Consider the following 18,564-nt stretch of genomic DNA (forward strand, 5'->3'; position numbering starts at 1 on the left):
CATGATGCTGTCTCCCCCAGACCTTCATTGACATTTGCAAAAACCTCCCCCAAACCAACATCGCCTCGCTCATCTTCGCCCTCATCAGTGGTGCCTTCCTGGTGCTGGTAAAGGAGCTCAATGCTCGCTACATGCACAAGATCCGCTTCCCCATTCCCACAGAGATGATTGTGGTAAGGACCTTGCCCGGGGTGGGGCTTTTGGGGGCCCAGCTATAGAAGCAGTGAGAAGAAGAATCCAGTCCCAGTCCAGACCAGGGGAGTCCCTACTCATCTCCAGCCAACCCACTGAGAGTCAGCCAGTAGAAGAGGACACCAGCATGAACCCATTCATTTCCACCGTGTAGGGCTCCCTCTTCCTGTTCCTCAGGCTGTTGCCCCTCAAGGAGGCAGGGAGACTCCCATGGGAAAGGCAGTCCTGGGAGAGACCCCTGTGGTGGCCTCAGTTTATGGCCAACCCCATTCTCCACTTGGGTTTACAGGTGGTGGTGGCGACAGCTATCTCTGGGGGCTGCAAGATGCCCGAAAAGTATCACATGCAGATCGTAGGAGAGATACAAAGTGGGTGAGTCTGAGCATCCCCAAAGCCTGGTCCCAACCCCACCACACCCCACAAAGACCTAGGCTCCAAGAGAAAAAGACAGATGAGGCAAACCCTATGACAGAGTGTTATAAGTTGTAGGACTCTAATCAGATAAGAATTGTTACAATTACTGAGAAGAGCCACCCAACCAGCCAATATGGGCTGCTTTACAAAAACTCAGTCTTAACTGCTACACTCTCCCCAACGTCTCATTCAATCCATACTGTTAAAAAGTAAATCTCTGGACAGCCCCTGGCTGGTTCTTTACCTTGCTCTAATGCACTTGCTATAGTTATCCATGTGGAAAAGACTCTATTAGGGCCAATGGAATTCATCAAACATCCATCTGTGCCAAGGACTGGGTCCTGGAAGGAGAGATTCAGTGCTTGTCTGCAGATTTGGAGCCGGTGATGGAGGAAGTTCTCACAGTATTGCGGGTTCCCGGGGAGGGTCTATGGAGCAGTGATATAAAAAGTCCAGAATCTGAAAGAGCTTTGTCGGCACAAATACTCTCTTGTTAACCGGCAGATTAGCTGTGAGAGACCACCAGGGGTTCCATAAAGAAAGAACTGATGATCTGCTCCCATAAAGATTGTTGTTAAGTGCCACAGAGTCAGTTCCAACTCATAGCCATCCCGTCTAGGGTTTCTGGAGGACAGTTGGTGAGGGTGAACCACCGACCTTGCAGTTCAAACCGACCTTGCAATCCCATAAAGATGGTGGCGATGGTTATGTGCCGTGGAGTCTGTTCCAACGCATAGCGACCCTGCACAGGGCTTCTGAGGCTGTAAATCTTTACGGGAGCAGAAAGCCTCATCTTTCTCCTGCAGAACAGCTGGTAGTTTCGAACTGCTGACCATGCGGTTCACAGCCTGATTCGTAACCACTACACTATCAGAGTGTAAAGATAACAGCCTAGAAAATCCTAAGAAACAGTTCTATTCTGTCCCATGGGACCACCATGAGTTGGAGTCAACTAGACAGCACCCAACAACATAACATACCTTCATTCAAGAGTCTATAATCTGGGCTTCAACAAGCTAGAGTCTACCATTTACATGGCCCCGTGACTTTGGACAAGTTGTTTGAAGTCTCTGAGCCTCAGTTTCCTCCTTGGTAAGGGAGGAGTGATGGTGGCTACCCTACAGAGTGTAGGAGATAATGTACATAAAAACCCTGGTCATGGTGGGGCTGGCTAGTCCCTGTGGGTCAGTGGAGGGCACAGTTGTCCTCCTCTGCTCACACCCATGGGTGTGCCTCCTCGCTGGCCCCTTGACAGGTTTCCCAGCCCAGTGTCACCTGTGGTTTCTCAGTGGAAGGACATGTTTGGTACAGCCTTCTCCCTAGCCATCGTGGGCTACGTTATCAACCTAGCTATGGGCCGGACCCTAGCCAACAAACATGGCTATGATGTGGATTCTAACCAGGTAAGTTTGACCACCACCAGCAGGGCTGGGCAATATGGCACACAGACAGCAGAAGCCAGACAAGACACATGTTGGGGCTCTTTGGGTTACGATAAGGCAAGCTATCTGCCAGCAAGAGGGCCCAGACCCCAAGAGGTTGCTTGAGAATGTGCGAAATTATAACTAGAAAATCACATATAAGTCCTAGCCCAAGATCCAGCTTGGGTGGCTGACTGGGGTTGGTCCCACCACCCTGTGCCTGCTGTGGGTTCAGGCATTAAAACTGCAGTTTCTGCCCCTTTCTCCCTCCACAGGAAATGATTGCCCTGGGCTGCAGCAACTTCTTTGGCTCCTTCTTTAAAATCCATGTCATCTGTTGTGCTCTCTCAGTCACTCTGGCTGTGGATGGAGCTGGAGGGAAATCTCAGGTGAGATTTCCTGGGGACTGAAATCCAGGTGGTGGGATAGAACAGGAGCTCAGGTACCCACAAGCCAGGCCAACACTTCTCCACTCTTTATCTTCCCTTCTGACCCTCCACTCCACTCTCCCAAAGTTTCAGTTGGAATGAATCAAGAACAAGAACTCACACTTAGCCCACTTCCCAACTCTTTCTCTGACTAGGTGGCAAGCCTGTGTGTGTCCCTGGTGGTGATGGTCACCATGCTGTTCCTGGGGTCCTATCTGTACCCTCTCCCCAAGGTAAGAGCCCAGGAAGACTGCAGAGGACAGGGAGGCAGTTGAGAGGGAGTACATTTCAAATAATCTCTAAGTGCTACTGAGATTGTTGCTGTATGAGGGGGTGTGAAAAGGTTCATGGAAAAACGGAATGAAAAATAATGATTTTTTTTTTCACACACTTTTTGAAGCCCCCTTGTACATAGGATAAATTACTATCATTGTCTAAATCCTAACCACATCACTGTGAGACTTTATTCTCCTCATTTGACAGGGGAGGGAAGCTGAGAGTTAGAGGGCCTAAGTGATTTGCCCTAACAAGCACAGAGCTGGGCTCAAATCCACTATTCTGGCCTCAGAGTTCATCCCACAATCAGCATTTACAAGTGCCTCTGAGTTCCGGATACTCTCAGAGCCCAGTCAGGAGGGGTCTCGACTTGGGGCTGTTTAGGGATGAGGTTAGAGGGCAAAGTGAAAAATGAGGATAGTATGAATCTCATGGCCCTAGACCATAGTCTCCACCTAAGATTGAGGGCACAGAACTGGGGGCTCTGCCAGGAGATGGCGTCTGAAATTCCAGTCTGTCCTGTCAGATTCCAGGGTTAAATATTTATAGGAAGGGCAGAAAGGTGACACTCTAAGTAACATGAGATAATGTTCTGCTTCCCCAGTCTGTGCTGGGAGCTCTGATAGCTGTCAACCTCAAGAACTCCCTCAAGCAACTTGCTGACCCCTACTACCTATGGAGGAAGAACAAGCTGGACTGTGTAGGTATTGGGCAGCCTCAGGGCCCATTCATACCCTGTCCCCTCCTTCTACCCCAAAGTCATGTCAGTTCACCTAAAGATGATCCCTGGTGTCTGCTGCTCCCAATTAGCATAGCATAGCTTAATGGTTAACAGTCACTATGTTCAAATACCAACTCAACCATTCACTGGCTCAGTGACCAAAAGTAAGTCTAAACACTTTCTGAATCTCACCTTCGTCATGTATGAAATGGCAATGTTATGTCTCCTATTCCTAGAGATCCTGAGACAGAAATAAGAGTCAGAGACAAGTAAGCACCACACTGTCTGAAGTGTGCCTTATGCTCAGTAAAAGTTAGCTATTACTATTTTTATGATTTATAGTTCCCAAAAGGCAAAAGGATAGAGTTGTTGTTGTTTTCAATCCCAGAATACCAAGCTGAGGACCAGGGTCTTGAACAGGTGACTAGACTTGTCTGGAGCTCTATTTCCTCATCTGTAAATGTGGGTGATAGTCGTGGCTGCATCATATGCTTGTCGTGAAGATTAAATGAGATCAAGTAACCGTAGAACACTCTGAAAACCTGAGTTATTGTTTTAATTAGTCACAGCCATCACTGCATCTTCCAGTGGACAACAGTGATAAAGACTACATGTATTAACAACACGTTATGCCCATTTAAGCCCCGCCACAATCTGAGACAGGATTTACTAACCTCGTTTAAACATGATGAAGCTAAGGCTCGGAGAGGTTAAGTAACTCATCAAAAGCCTCAGAATAGTAAGGGGTAGAGTCTGGATTTGAACCCAATAGCTTTGATTCCAAACCTTTGGACTACACTAGGTCATTTAAGAGATTCACCAACAAGGTGCAGAGAAAGAAATCCTAAGGTCAGAGAATCGACTGTTACATCTGAGGTCCCCTAGTCAGTGGATGATGAAGATTTAGAGAAAAATGTATGTCCTGGCTCCCAACCCAAGCCATCTGCTTTTTAACACACCCCAGTAATCCTTTTGCCATAGCAACAACCCTTTGTCATCAAATAATGCTTTGTGTCTCCATGGCCTCACAGCAATTCAATACAAGAGTCTGAGATTTCTATTGTTTAAAGGAATTTGGGGGAACGGGTGAGAGACTGCTCTGGTAACAATTTACAACCTCAGAAAGCCTATAAAAGGTCAGAAATGACTCAATGACAGTGGGCCAAGGGTCCATAAAGAGTTCTGGTAGCATAATGATTAAGCACTCAGCTGCTAAAAAGTTGGTGGTTCAAACCCACCCAGTGGCTTCTCAAGAGAAAGACCTGAAGATTTGTTTCCATGAAGATTGCATCCTAGGAAACCCTATGGGGTCATTCTTCTCTGCCACATGGAGTGCCTATGAGTTGAAATTGACTAGCTGGCTCCCAACAACAACAGCAAAGGGTCCACAATGTGCAAATTCTGATCCTGCTCCCTCCCCCCACAATCCAGCACCAGTAGTCATTTCAGAAAGTAGTCATGACGTACCTGTTGGGGCATAGAGAGCTCATGATTAGATAGAGAAAAGAAACTCACATTTATTGGGCACCACTGAATGCCCCTCACTAGACTGTTGTTGTTGTTGTAGCCATTGAGGTAGCTCTGGCTTCTGATCGCCTCAAGTGCAACAGAGTGAACCATCACCCAGTCAAGTGCCATCTTCCTGATCATGGTCAAGCTCAAGTCCACTGTTGCAGCCATTGGGTATTTTGAGTGCCTTCCAATGTTCTATTATAATACATGGGGTTTTCACAAACTGCTTCTGAGAAGTAGATCTCTATGCTTATCTTCCTAATCTACCTTAATCTGAAAGCTCCACTGAAGCCTGTCCACCATGGGTGACCCTGCTAGTGTTTGAAATACTAGTGGCCTAAGTTCCAGTGTTACAGTAACACATAAACCACCACACAAGGTAACTAGGATAGGACTTTTATATATTCCTTAACTCTTTATTCCTTTCATGAAGTTGTTGTTGTTGTTGTTAAGTGCCATCAAGTCAGTTCCAACCCACAGTGGCCCTGTATAGGGTTTCCAAGGAACAGCTGATAAGCTTGAACCACCAACCTTGTGGTTCAAACCAACTTTGCAGTCCCGCACATTAACTCACAGTGCCACACCAGGACTCTTTTCATGAAGTGGGTATTAGTATTTTCCCTTTGTTGGTTCTGGACTCCTGGTGTGGCCCTGTAAGGTCAGCACTAGTCTGTGAATCACTAAGTCGGCAGTTCAAACCCTCCAGTTGCTCCAAGGAAACCCAATATAGGGTCACTACAAGTCGGAACTGACTCAACAGCACTTAACAACAATAGCAACAACTTTGCTGGTTAGAAACTGAGGCTAGTAAGTAGGAGATTCAAGCTTTGAGCCTAGGCATATCTGACCCAAGTCTCATGCTCTTATCATTATGTTCTGCTGCTTCCCTGCTGGTGTTGTCTGTGGCGGTACTGATAGTGGTTAGTCCCATCAAATTGGTTCCAACTCATAGTGACCATATATAGTTCAAAGCCACCAGTTTCCAAGGAGAAACTGGTGGCTTTAAACTGTTGATCTTGTGGTTAGCAGTCCAGTTCTTATCCAAAGCTCCATACCAGGACTCTGGTGTTGTCTATAAAAACATTAAAAGACAAACAAATAAGATTAGGGGCCATATTCAATCTAGGAGAAATGGACTAACACAACTGAAGCACAAATACATAAAGCATGGCAAAAATGCAACAAAAAGGGAAGGGTGTATCTGAAGTGATGCTAATCCAGGAAGACTTCCAGGCGTGTTGTTGATAGCTCTCTCCTCACAGTGCGTCTGGGTGGTGAGCTTCCTCGCCTCCTTCTTCCTGAGCTTGCCATATGGAGTGGCAGTGGGCGTCGCCTTCTCTGTCCTGGTTGTGGTCTTCCAGACCCAGTTGTAAGTAAACACCCTCTTCCCACCAAAGCACAGCAGTAGAGTCCTTAGTCCTGGCTGCCAAGGACTCTCATGCCCTGGCCTGGTCCAGTCTGCTGGGCTCCTCCTTCTGGGCCCACATTAGTGGTCCTGTGGGGACAGGGACTCTCCATACCCTGAACACCCAACAGGAAGTCATCATGGTCAGGCTATGGGAAAGGAACCAGAGATAATGGGGGAAGAGTGGAAAAGACTCAATCTTACCAAAGGTATTTCCAGAGCCCTAGGCCACCTAGGAGAATACCAGGCCACAGGAGAGATACTGAGTCCTTGTGGGAACCAGACTAAGTAGTACAGGTGGGACACCTGGGCCAGGGAGGATGTGGAACATTAGAGAAACCTTATCTTCTCTTCTTGAGAACTCAGAACCAGCAAGTGGTGACTTCAGGAGCTACTTAAGCTTGTGATCTTATGTATATCCCTCTTCTGCTCTGAATCCCAGCCCGCCATCCCCTTAGTTACAGCCCAACCACAAGCCACCACACAGGTATCTCCAGTGCAGGAAGACAAGCTAGCCTGGGAGTGAGGAAGGCACCCCTTCCTGTCCTGCTCCTGGACCCAGCCCTCCTCCTCAGCATCCTCCCACACCCATATGCTATTAGCATCCTCTTAGGTTTTTCTTTTCCTTCCCCTTCCAGTCGAAATGGCTACACTCTGGCCCAGGTCATGGACACTGACATTTATGTGAATCCCAAGACCTACAATAGGGTGCGTAACCCCAGCTTATGATTTCTCCCTTTTGCCCTGTCCTCAATCTGAAATGAAGCATTTTGGCGGTGATTTTAAAAACCAATAAAGACAGTTCTGTTACCTGAATCTTCCTATCACAGGTCCAGGAAATATCAGGGGTTAAGATTGTCACTTACTGCTCCCCTCTCTACTTTGCCAACTCAGAGATCTTCAGGCAAAAGGTTATCGCCAAGGTAAGACCCAGTTCTCCGACAACCAGAGAAGTTGGACAAAGATCCAACCCAGAATATAGAAGCAGAGAGGGGCAGGGAACTGAGAACAGGCCCCTCCCAGACAGTGTGGTCAAGATTGTTGTTGGCTCTCTCCCCAGACAGGTGTGGACCCCCAGAAAATATTATTGGCCAAGCAAAAATACCTCAAGAAGCAGACGAGGGGAAGGAAGATGCCCACACAACAAAGGAAATCTCTATTTATGAAAACCAAGGTGAACTGAGCCTCAGTCAGCCCCATACTCTGCTCCCCTATTCATCTTGTGTCTATCTTGTTTCCTGGGAGGCAAGCACAGAAAGTCTCTGTGGCTACTGCATGCTGGCCACCAAACACTTTTCTTAGATGAGGGGCTGCCAGATCCCAGGGTCACCACTGAATTTCCAGCCCTTCCCACTTTCTCAATAAGACAGGACCTGTGAACAATCCTGAATGAATAGAAGCACTGGTTAAGTGGGGTTCCCAGCAAGCCCAGAACTAGCCAGGCAAGGGTGGGTATGGAGACTCTGAAGAGATGCAGGCAGACTCAGACAAATGCAAAAAGCGGCTTCATTGTTTCCAAAGAGGTTTCCTCCCAGAGCAGTGTTCAGAGGCTTCAGTAGCTCCTCTCGAAGGCAGCTCTCCACTTGTCCAGGGTTTTAGGAGGTGAAGGAAGACGCTTTGGAGAAGGTTTTGCTATGGGTTTTCAGAGCTGGAGCCAAAGATTTGTAGTCTCTCACTTCCCACAACCTTCAGTTACTCACTTCACCACCACTCCCCTGGCCCCTGCTCCTTCTTCTGCTTCTCTGGCAGCAAAGTCAGAGTCCATTTGACCCTGACTCAACCCCTCACCCCCACCCCTCCAGACTATCTCCCTGCAGGAGCTCCAGCAGGACTTTGAAAACACCTCCCCCACTGACCCCAACAACAACCAGACACCTGCTAATGGCGCCAGCGTGTCCTACATCGCCTTCAACCCTGACACTTCCTCAGCGGCCCAGGGTGAGCTATCCACCTCGGCTGAGTCCCCCAGTGAGCCCAGCGACACCCTGGCCCGCGTCCCACCCTTCGTCACCTTCCACACTCTCATCCTCAACATGAGTGGAGTCAGCTTTGTGGATCTGATGGGCATCAAAGCCCTGGCCAAGGTGAGACCCCCAGAGAGAGGGAGCTCCCAGCCCTCCCTGCCCTACTCCTTCAACAAGGAGACTGAAACATCTCAGGATCCTTGCTTTCCTCAGAGGCAACCAGGATGGCTGGGATGTTGGCTGCAGAGCAGGCCCAGCATAGCCCAGGAGAAAGAAATCTGAACTTCAGTCTCCATTGTTCTTTATACCCAATCCTAGCAGCGGCTACATGTAGTTCCCTCTCAGGCCACCAGAAACCTGCAACAGGCTCCTCTGAGTAGAGTCCAACTTGACTCCTGGCCTGCTGCTCCTTCCCCTACTTCCACTACACCCTAGCAATCAGCCGGTCCCAGCCAGTTCAGGAGAAGAGGTGCAACAGGCAGCCCAAGAGACACCTTAAATAAATGTATCAATCTGATAACTTTTCATCGGTCACGTCTGAAGGCAAGGAATTCGCAAAGCTCAGAGTTGGCTCAGACAGAAGCAGCTTGAGGGAACAGAGAGAAATGGAGAGTATACAGGCCGACATACAGACTCAACTAGGTACAGAGATAGCTTCATCCCAGCATGGGCCTCGGCCTACTTCCAGGGCCTAGTTCCAGAGTGCAGCCCATCCTTGGCTGAAGACCTAACCTCTCTGAGTCTTAGACCTACCCCTGCGGTGGTTTCTGTTTAAAATCACAAAGTTGGGAAAGAGATGGAGTCTGAGAATCTGAAGGCTGAAAGGAACGATCTGGTCCCATAAGAAGGGGCAGTGGTGACTTTAAGTGCCTGCCACATTGGCAAAGCCCCATTTCCGCCCCCACTTTCCTGAGGAGCGCTCAGCCAACACTCCAGAAAGAAGTGGTGTGCTTTGCTGCTATTTTTATCTTTGGCTCCCAGGAGGCTTGGGGTTGCTTGTTTGTTTGGCTTCCCCTCTGAAGTTCGTTTTGTGAACAACTTTTAAGACCTGCTCAGAACATTCCTTTCTTTTTGTCTCTCTAACACACCATCCACCCCAACACGTCCAGCTGAGCTCCACCTTCGGGAAGATTGGTGTGAAGGTCTTCTTGGTGAACATTCACGGTAAGAGGAGGAGGTTATTTAGAGGACTGAAAGGCTGGCAAGGGGGTGTGGTGGAAGCAGGTTGGTGAGACACTGAGTAGTGAAGGGGAAAGAGAGCCAAAAAAATTTCCCCAAACTACCAGCTGCTCATAACCGCTTCTGAAACAATCAAGGGGCTAGTGGGGCCAGATAGTGAACATCCTAAGAACCAACTCTGACTCATAGAAATTCCATATATGTCAGAGTAGAACTGTGCTCCATAAGGGTTTCAATGGCTGAATTTTTGGAAGCAGAACACCAGCCCTTTCTTCCAAGGTACCTCTGGGTGGATTCAAACCTCCAACCTTGTGGTTAGCAGCTGAGCATATTGACTGTTTGCACCACCCAGGGATTCTGTAAACATTTATGTTGTTGTTATTGTTATAGCAACCCAGTCGATTTCAACTCATAGCGAACCCATGTGACAGAGCAGGATTGCCTTATAGGGTTTTCGAGGCGGTAATCTTTATGGTGGAGTCCTGGTGTGGCGCTGTGGGCTAATGAGTCAGACTGCAAAGTCCTTTGAACTTCAAGGATGGCGGTTTGAGCTCACCACCTCTTCCTTAGAAACCCTATTCAGGGTCGTTATGGGTCAGAATCGACTTGATGGCACTTAACAACAACAACAATCTTGACAGAAGCAGATCACCAGGCCTTTTTACCTCAGATCCACTGGTTGAGTTGGAACCAACAACCTCTCGGTTAGCAACTGAGCGCTTAACCATTGTGCAATACAGGCTCCTTATAAACATCCTAAGGATCTCAAAAACAGAGTGAAGATTCAGATGGAGAACTTGAGAAAAGACAAGGAGGATTCTAATCTGCCCCTATCACTAATTTGCCATGTGCCCTAGGGATCAATTTCCTCCTACATAAAATGAGAACCAAAAAATAAAACAAAACCAAAAAAAACCCACTGCTGTTGATTCAATTTCAACCCATAGCAACGCTATAGGACAGAGAATTGTTCTATAGGATTTCTGAAGCAGTAAATCTCTATGGAAGCTGACTGTCTCATCTTTCTTCTACAGAGCAGCTGGTGGGTTCAAACCACTAACCTTATGGTAGCAGCACACCACTTAACCCACTGTGCCCCCAGGACTCCATGAGAAGGTTTACCAGATGGACTTGGGGATTCTTTCTCTATGTGGAAGTTCATGAATCTAATCTAGAGACCTGGTGTGCCACCTGCTAACTGCTAGGTCAACAGAGTTCAAACCCACCAGCCATTCCTCAGAAACCCTACACAAAGTCGCTATGAGTAAGAAACTTCAGCACTTAACAACAATAACAAAGAGCACACACTTCAGTTTTATAAGCACATAATCCAAAAGGTGCAGGTACATAGCCCAAGAGCACGTCCACAGGGTTGTGAAGAGCCACACTTCACAGTGAGAACACAGAGAGAATGTGGCAGGCATATACACACACAGCTTCAACCAGAGGCTGCCTGACTTCAGAGCTGGCCTGGACTATGTCCCAGACTCTGTGTGGACCCTGCCCAGGGAGCACAATAAACACATACTTCAGAGTTAGAATCAGTGGAATTCTTTCCGCCTCTCTGGATACCCCATCAGCCAGCAAAGCATCTCTAGGTTTTGGTAAGAACATGGGCTCTGCCACATATTGGAAGTTTCTGGAAAGGTCTGTGTAAACAAGAAACAGGATGGGCCCTGAAGGAAGAGAATTGGTAGCAGCCTCCTCAAAAATGGTTTAGCCTTTCCCTCTCCAGTCACCACAAAGTACTGCTCTCCTGACTCAAACTACTTCCTTCTGCCCTGGGTTGAAGATTCCGCATCCTCAAGATGCCCTCTTCTGCTCAGAATAGATATTGCAGTACCATTGGCTCTTGTCATCAGTAAGAGCCTTTCTCTTCCTTCCTTCCCTCCCTATCCTGGTCTCACCATCCTGCCTCAGCCCTAGTACATAATGGCTGTTAGCTTTCTGAAGGTGATCTTTTCCTTTCTCCAGCCCAGGTATACAATGACATTAGCCAAGGAGGCATCTTTGAAGATGGCGGTCTAGAGCGGAGCCACGTCTTCCCCAGCATACATGATGCAGTCCTCTTTGCCCAGGCAAATGCCAGAGACGTAGCCCCAGGACACAGCTTCCAAGGGGTAAGGTCCCTACACCTGGGGAATCCTGGGCTCCCAGGGCACTGAAATTTCAGGACTAACAATACCAAGCCAAACCCACAGCCATGGAGTGTCTTTAACTCGTAGCATCCCTCATAGCAGGACTGTTGTTAAGTGCCGTGGAGTCGCTGACAACCTACAGTGACCCTATATAGGGTTTACGAGGAGCAACTGCTGAGTTTGGACCACCAACCTTGAGGTTCAACCCCACCTTGCAATCCAGCACATTAGCCCGCATTGCCATACCAGTACTACCCCCCCCCAAAAAAAAAAACCCCCACAAAAATAAAACAAATCCACTACCATAGTAATCCTATACAGGGTTTGTAAGACTATAAGTCTTTACAGCTGCAGACAGCCTTAGCTTTCTCCCTGTGGAGAGGCTAGTGGGTTTGAACTGCTGACTTTGCAGTTAATAATCCTAGGAAGCATTGAAAAGAACCAAAGAGAAGATTTGAGTCCAATGTCAATTCATTCACTAGACATTCTTAAATTTCAGTTTCCTTACCTGTAAAATGTTGTTGTTAAGTGCTGTAGAGTCAGTTTCGAGTCATAGCGACCCTGTATAGGGTTTCCAAGGAGCGGCTAGTGAGTTTGAACCACCAACTTTGCAGTTCAAAACAACTTTGTGGTCCAGTGCTTTATCCTGCTGCGTCACACCAAGACTCCTACCTGTAAAATTATTGATGTTGTTGTTAAGTGCCTTCAAGTAATTTCCAATGACTCATAGTGACCCTGCATAGGGTTTCTGAGGAGTAGCTGGTGATCTTGAACTACCAACTGCGAATGAAAATAGTATTGCATATCTCACAGGGTCTTCATTGTTTTTGTTTTCAGACTAAATGAAAATTTTAACTTCTATGTTACTCGAAAGTGCTTTAGGATTGCTGGAAAGTATTGTAAAATCCTGTGTGCACCTTACTGAAATTTCCTGATGTAAGACGCACCCGAAGTAGGTTGCATCTCACCTAATGTTCCTCATGGCTCACCTCCCTGCTTAACTCTCCCTAAAAGACGTTTGCAGAAGACCAGGGAGTAGGCCTGCCCATTTTAATCTGTTGTTGTGTTAAATTGGTTCCAACTCACAGCAAACTTGTATAGGGTTTTCAAAGAGTGGCTGGTGAGCTTGAACCTCCAACCCCCAGCCTCCAACCTGGTGGTTCAAACCAACTTTGCAGTTGCACTAACCCACAGCACCACACCAGGACTCCTGCCCACTTTAATTTGTTGGTATTGTTAGGTGCCATCGAGTTGATTATGACCCATAACAACACTGTATAGGGTTTCCAAGGAGCAGCTGGTGAGCTTGAACAGCCGACCTTGTAGTTCAAATGACTTTGCAGTCTGGCACATTAGCCCACAGCGTCACTTAAAGATCTCAAGCTGGGGATGGATGAAGGGGCTAAGTTCTTTTTGTCTCAGCTTCTTAAAATTTCATTTATAAACTCAGCAAGTAGTATGCAGATGGGATACAAATAGTACAAGGAGGCCTCAAAAAGTTTGTGAACAAATGAGATTACAAGGTAATAGGACTTTTCCACAAATTTTTTGAAGCCTCCTCATACTATCTGTGGTGGTGGTTATGTGCCGAGGAGTCGGTTCCGACTCATAGTGACCCTGCATAGGGTTTCCGAGACTGTAAATCTTTACAGGAGCAGAAAGCCTCATCTTTCTTCTGCAAAACAGCTGGTAATTTTGAACTGCTGACCTTAGGGTCACAGCCCAACTCGTAACCACTGCACTACCAGAGCTCCTTTCATACTATCTAGGACTCGAGAAAGCTAAGGAGTCAGAACTAGCCTATCCCACTGGGGTCTCTCCCTGCCCAGGTCTCACAGCCATATCTCACCTCTTAGTGTCCCTTCCTAGCTCCGGCCACTGTCCTTGACCTTCCAATGCTTTGTTTGTTAAACACCTCCCTTGCCCTCTGTGGGTCATAAGAAAGGCCTTTCTGGCCCTAGACCAGCCATTTGCTCTCTTCTTTAAGAAACTGATGATAGTGAAACCACCTGTTCTCTATGTTGCAAGACTGCCCAGGAAAACACAGGACCTGGGCTGCCACCCTCCATCCACACTTAAAAACTGTGTTGGAGTGACAGGTTTTCCTACTTCATACACTTGTTCATGAAGCAAAGAGAGAGAGAGATTCTGGAAGAATCATCACTTCACTAAGAATTTTCAGTTATTACTATGCATGGGTTGTAATCATATATGTCAATTATATAGAGAGAATATAGTCTTATGTAAAATTATATAAAAATTGCATATTTATATATAATCTATTTATTCTTATTTGTAAATTATATAATATAAAGGATGTTGTTGTTAAGTGCCGTTGAGTCGATTCCAACCCATAGCGACCCTTGCAGTTCAAACGGCTTATAGATATTCATATATATACTAATCTCATTTCCTTATCTGTAGAATATGGAATTATAGGTATTCTTATAAAGAGATCAACACTGGACTGCAAACCACAAGGCCGGCAGTTCAAACCCTCCCATTGCTGTACAGTGTTGCTATGAGTCAGAACCAACTAAATGGCAATTAAGAACAGCAATACATAAATTGTGGGAGGCTTTGCAAAAGTTCATAGAAAAAATAGAATGAAAAGATAATGGAATTTTTCCAGAAACTTAGAAAATTCCCCTTTTATATATAGAGGAATCCTGGTGTGGCACTGTGGGTTAATGCGCTGCACTGCAAAGCCGCTTTGAACTGCAAGGTCGGTGGTTCAAGCTCACATCAGCTGCTCCTTGGAAACCCTATACAGGGTCGCTATGGGTTGGAACCGACTCAACAGCACTTAACAACAACAAATACAGAGAAAGAAAGACATGCATACACAATTCTCAACATGATGCCATAAGGACAGCAATGCGAATCTGATCGTCTTGCATTTATAAATGAGGACAGGACACAGAGGCAGATAGGAGAGATGAATGCCTCGAATCCAGGCAGCTTGTCTTGTCAGCTAGACCAATACGCCATGCCTCCAATAATGCACCTGTCTGTGTAAAGGGAAAGGCCATGGCTGTGCTTTGTTTTGTGAGGTGGGGTGGGACGAGAGGGCAAGTTACAGAAAACATGGTACCCACCCCATGTCTGCTCTGTGTCCTTCTTCCTACCATGCTGTGCCAGACTGGTTTCTCTATCACTCATTCAACACCGGTTTTCCCTCTCCAGGCTCCAGTGGACCCTGAGCTCTCCCTCTATGATTCAGAGGAGGACAACCCCAGCTACTGGGACTTAGAGCAGGTAAGCTGAGGGGGACCTGGGAGGGTGGGGAGAAGGGGCTGTGAAGGACGGGAGATGGGGGGTGGGTAAAGAGGGAAGAAAAACGACCCCCTCAGACTCAGGTATTCACTAGGCTTTCTGACTTCCAATCCTCAGGAGCACCTTGAAGATACCAAAGCTTCATTCTCATCTTTCTTTTAATGTTGTTGTTGTTAAGTGCTGTCGAGTAGGTTCCGACCCATAGCAACCCTGTATAGGGTTTCAAAGGAGCAACTGGTGAGCTTGAACCACCAAGCTTGCGGTTCAAAGCAACTTTGCAGTCTAGTACATTAACCCACAGTGCCACACCAAGACTGAGCATGATATTAATTCTTCTCACTCCCAGAAAGGCATCCTAGAGGAAAGGAGAGCCACTGGACCAAGAGCTAAAGAACTAATATTTATTCTTAACTCTCCAATGCATCAGCTACATGATCTTGGGCAGGCTACACAACACCACTGAGTTGAGTTTTCCTCATCTGTAAAATAATGGAAATTTCAGTAATGCTTGTCCCATCTGCCTCACAAGAGGAATGGGAAATTAGTGTCCTTTCATTAATTCATCAGTTACTTATGGAACATCTATTACTTGCCTGACACAGTCCCAGGTTGGCCATACAGCAGGGAACAAAGTAAACAAAGACCTCTGCCCAGGAAACACAGTCTGGTAGAATCAGATGGATTATAGGGGTTGCATGTAAACAGACTTTAAGAACAAAACTCTTTGTAAATGTGGAAGGGATCCTATCCTCACAGAGCCATAAGAACCTGACATTACTGTTAGCACTAACCCAATACCCTGAATTAAAAGAAACCAGATGAAGGTTTAAAGAAATCTGGCTTCAGGTCTACTAAAAAGAATCTCTTTAAGTTTTGTAGCCTCTAAATACATCTTTGAAACTGTTTACAGTATGTGGGAGACTTTAGAAAACAGAGCCACAAAGATTTAACAGATTGATTACTGTGCCCCCTAGAATCTCTATAAAAAAACAAAACCAGACCCATCGCCTTGAGCTGATTCCAACTCATGATGACCCTATATGTTACAGAGCAGAACTGGAAATTTTGTTGTTAAGTGCCGTAGAGTTAATTCCAACCCATAGCGATCCTATATAGGGTTTCCAAGGAGCACCTGGTGAGCTTGAACCACTGACCTTGCAGTCCAGCGCATTAACCCACAGCACCACACCAGGACTGGAAACTGTTGTTGTTGTTAAGTACTGTTGAGTCAGGTTCCGACCCATAGCGACCCTGTATAAGGTTTCCAGGGAGCAGCTGCTGAACTTAAACCACAGACCTCCTGGTTCAAATGGACTTTGCAGTCCAGCGCATTAACCCACAGCACCACACCAAGACTCCGGACTGGAAACTAGCACCTTCCAAGGGACATATAGTTTATGAGAGCAAAAAAGGATTTAAAAATTAATCTGTCCCATCCAGTCAATTTTCCTGATGAAGAAATTTAAGCTAAAAAGGAGGTAATAGATGCAGTAGCTCATAGCTGACAGGGTGAGGGGAAGGAAGGGAGAATATTCCACTCAGCTGACCTTGCCTTCTCCTGCACCTACACACATTTTCTGTCACTCACATTCACACATTAACAGATACTTACTCACCCGCACACACACTCAGACACACATACACTCACATGCAGGTACACACACACATACACACACTCACTCACTCATACTCTAACACATTCATAGTCACACACTCACAGGTACACACTCACTCGCTGTAGCAATGGGCCTGGAGGTGGCCTCTGACTTCTTCTGACTCCAGCGTAGGAGAAGCAACATCAACATCCGTCCAGGGGCGGTTCCTATGGAGCTGAGGTCATACATGCCTCTGACCTTCTACCTTTTCTACCAAATCTGACACCAACCATCCCTCCCACAGCCGTCTCTACTTAGCTGAGTTCAGTAATTCATTGCAGTGGGCACACAGAATGCAGACACCATACTCACAGTTATGGGGTTTATTAGGAGAGCTCATAGTTTACAACTCAGGATCAGAAGTGCTCAGCCATGCCCACAGGCGGGCCTCTCTGTGGCGCTCAGTCCCTTGTCCTGCTCTCTGCCTTGCTTGGGCAATGAGGTTATTCTTTTTAGATGCTGTCAAGTCACTTCTGACTCACAGCAGCCCTGTGCACAACAGAATGAAACACTGCCCAGCCCCGTGCTGTCCTCATAACTGGTGTTATGTTTGAGCACATTGTTGCTGCCACTGTGTCAATCCACCTCATTGGGGGCCTTCCTCTCTTTTGCTGACCCTCCACTTTTCCAAGCATGATGTCATTTTCCAGGGACTAGTCCCCTCTGACCACATGTCCAAAGTATGAGAGACTTCTAAGGAACAAACATCCTTACTTCTAAGGAGCAAACATCTAACAGGATGGCAAAATTGACCAATCACAGTTAGCCCTGTTAACAAGCATATATATCATCCATCAGCATCTTCCCCCACCTTCTCTTCTCCAGACCCAACAGAAAAAAAGTCACTATAGCTAGAAGATAGACTATAGCGAGAAGATAGAAGCCCTGGTAGCAAAGCGGGTTATACATTCAGCTGCTAACTAACTGCAAAGTCAGCAGTTCAAATCCACCAGCTGTCCTATGGGAGAAAGATGAGGCTTTCTGCTCCTGTAAAGATTTGGTTTCAGAAACCATATATACAGTCACTATGATCCAGAACCAAGTCAACAGCACACAACCACCACCACCATGGCTAAGAGAGACATTAAATAATTCATGGCACCACACTCACACTTACACACAAACATTCACTTTCTCTCACACACATACATACTCACGATGCCTCCTCCTGACCAGTGATTCATAGGGTCACATCTTGAATTCAGCCACAGGTCTAATGCTCTCTTTTACCCTTTCCTTCCTTCCTTCCTGTGGCCTCTGCAGGAAATGTTCGGGAGCATGTTTCACACAGAGACTCTGACTGCCCTGTGAGGATCCAGCCAGTTCCCATGCTACCTCCAAGTGTCTGGTACCTGGGACTCAATGGAGTATGAGCCCAGAACCACAGAGAGTGGTGGGTAGAGGAGAGTGCATCCAGCAGGACTTTGCTTCCTCTCTACCCTCCTCCTCCTCTCTCTCCTTCCCCAATCTCCCTGATGGCATCTCTAGGAAGAGCCAACCTCAGCAACATGGAGAATCTGCTCTTACAAGAGTGAAGGCCTGGGAAACCCCTCTTTCTACCCTACCCCGAATCCCTAGGTACCCACCCAGCAATGTGCAAGCCTCCTGCTTACTCCACTTCACCCACTAGGGCCTGCTCATGACAGACAACAGGATCCCTGACTCCCAGGATTTTAGAATGAGTCAAGGACAGAAGAGGAAAAGTAGGACTATGCTGACTTGGAAGTGTCCTTGGGCCTGTGTGAATTGCTGGTGGAAGGTGCAGCCTTGGGGATTCAAACCCATCAGGCACTGAACTTGGTTAGAACTTACCATTTCCAGCTGCCCAACATGTCCCTGGCAGCTCTTCACCACTGGAACTATGTGTGCCCCACAACCCCAGAGCCTCTGACCCCTTCCTCTTCATCCCAAGGCTGCTGAGGCCTTCACTGTTATGCAGCACTTCAGACTGTAGCCTGAGGAGTGGCCAGCGTTCTCTAGACC

The 18,564-nt window shown here is 47.0% G+C and overlaps 1 protein-coding gene across 1 annotated transcript in view; it reads left to right on the forward strand.

Moving 5' to 3' along the window:
- Positions 1-17,892, forward strand: part of SLC26A9 (solute carrier family 26 (anion exchanger), member 9) — a 33,905-nt gene extending 16,013 nt beyond the window's left edge. The window contains exons 7-21 of the mRNA XM_006834073.1: positions 21-173; positions 482-564; positions 1,862-2,009; positions 2,303-2,416; positions 2,611-2,688; positions 3,336-3,431; positions 6,227-6,333; positions 7,008-7,077; positions 7,200-7,292; positions 7,430-7,543; positions 8,172-8,453; positions 9,443-9,497; positions 11,487-11,632; positions 14,837-14,908; positions 17,845-17,892. Of these exons, the coding sequence (XP_006834136.1) occupies positions 21-173; positions 482-564; positions 1,862-2,009; positions 2,303-2,416; positions 2,611-2,688; positions 3,336-3,431; positions 6,227-6,333; positions 7,008-7,077; positions 7,200-7,292; positions 7,430-7,543; positions 8,172-8,453; positions 9,443-9,497; positions 11,487-11,632; positions 14,837-14,908; positions 17,845-17,892 (1,659 nt within the window). The remainder of the gene's footprint in view (positions 1-20; positions 174-481; positions 565-1,861; positions 2,010-2,302; positions 2,417-2,610; positions 2,689-3,335; positions 3,432-6,226; positions 6,334-7,007; positions 7,078-7,199; positions 7,293-7,429; positions 7,544-8,171; positions 8,454-9,442; positions 9,498-11,486; positions 11,633-14,836; positions 14,909-17,844) is intronic.
- Positions 17,893-18,564: the final 672 nt, after the last annotated feature.

Source organism: Chrysochloris asiatica, unplaced genomic scaffold, assembly GCF_000296735.1.
Source record: "Chrysochloris asiatica unplaced genomic scaffold, ChrAsi1.0 scaffold00009, whole genome shotgun sequence".
Classification (NCBI taxonomy): domain Eukaryota; kingdom Metazoa; phylum Chordata; class Mammalia; order Afrosoricida; family Chrysochloridae; genus Chrysochloris; species Chrysochloris asiatica.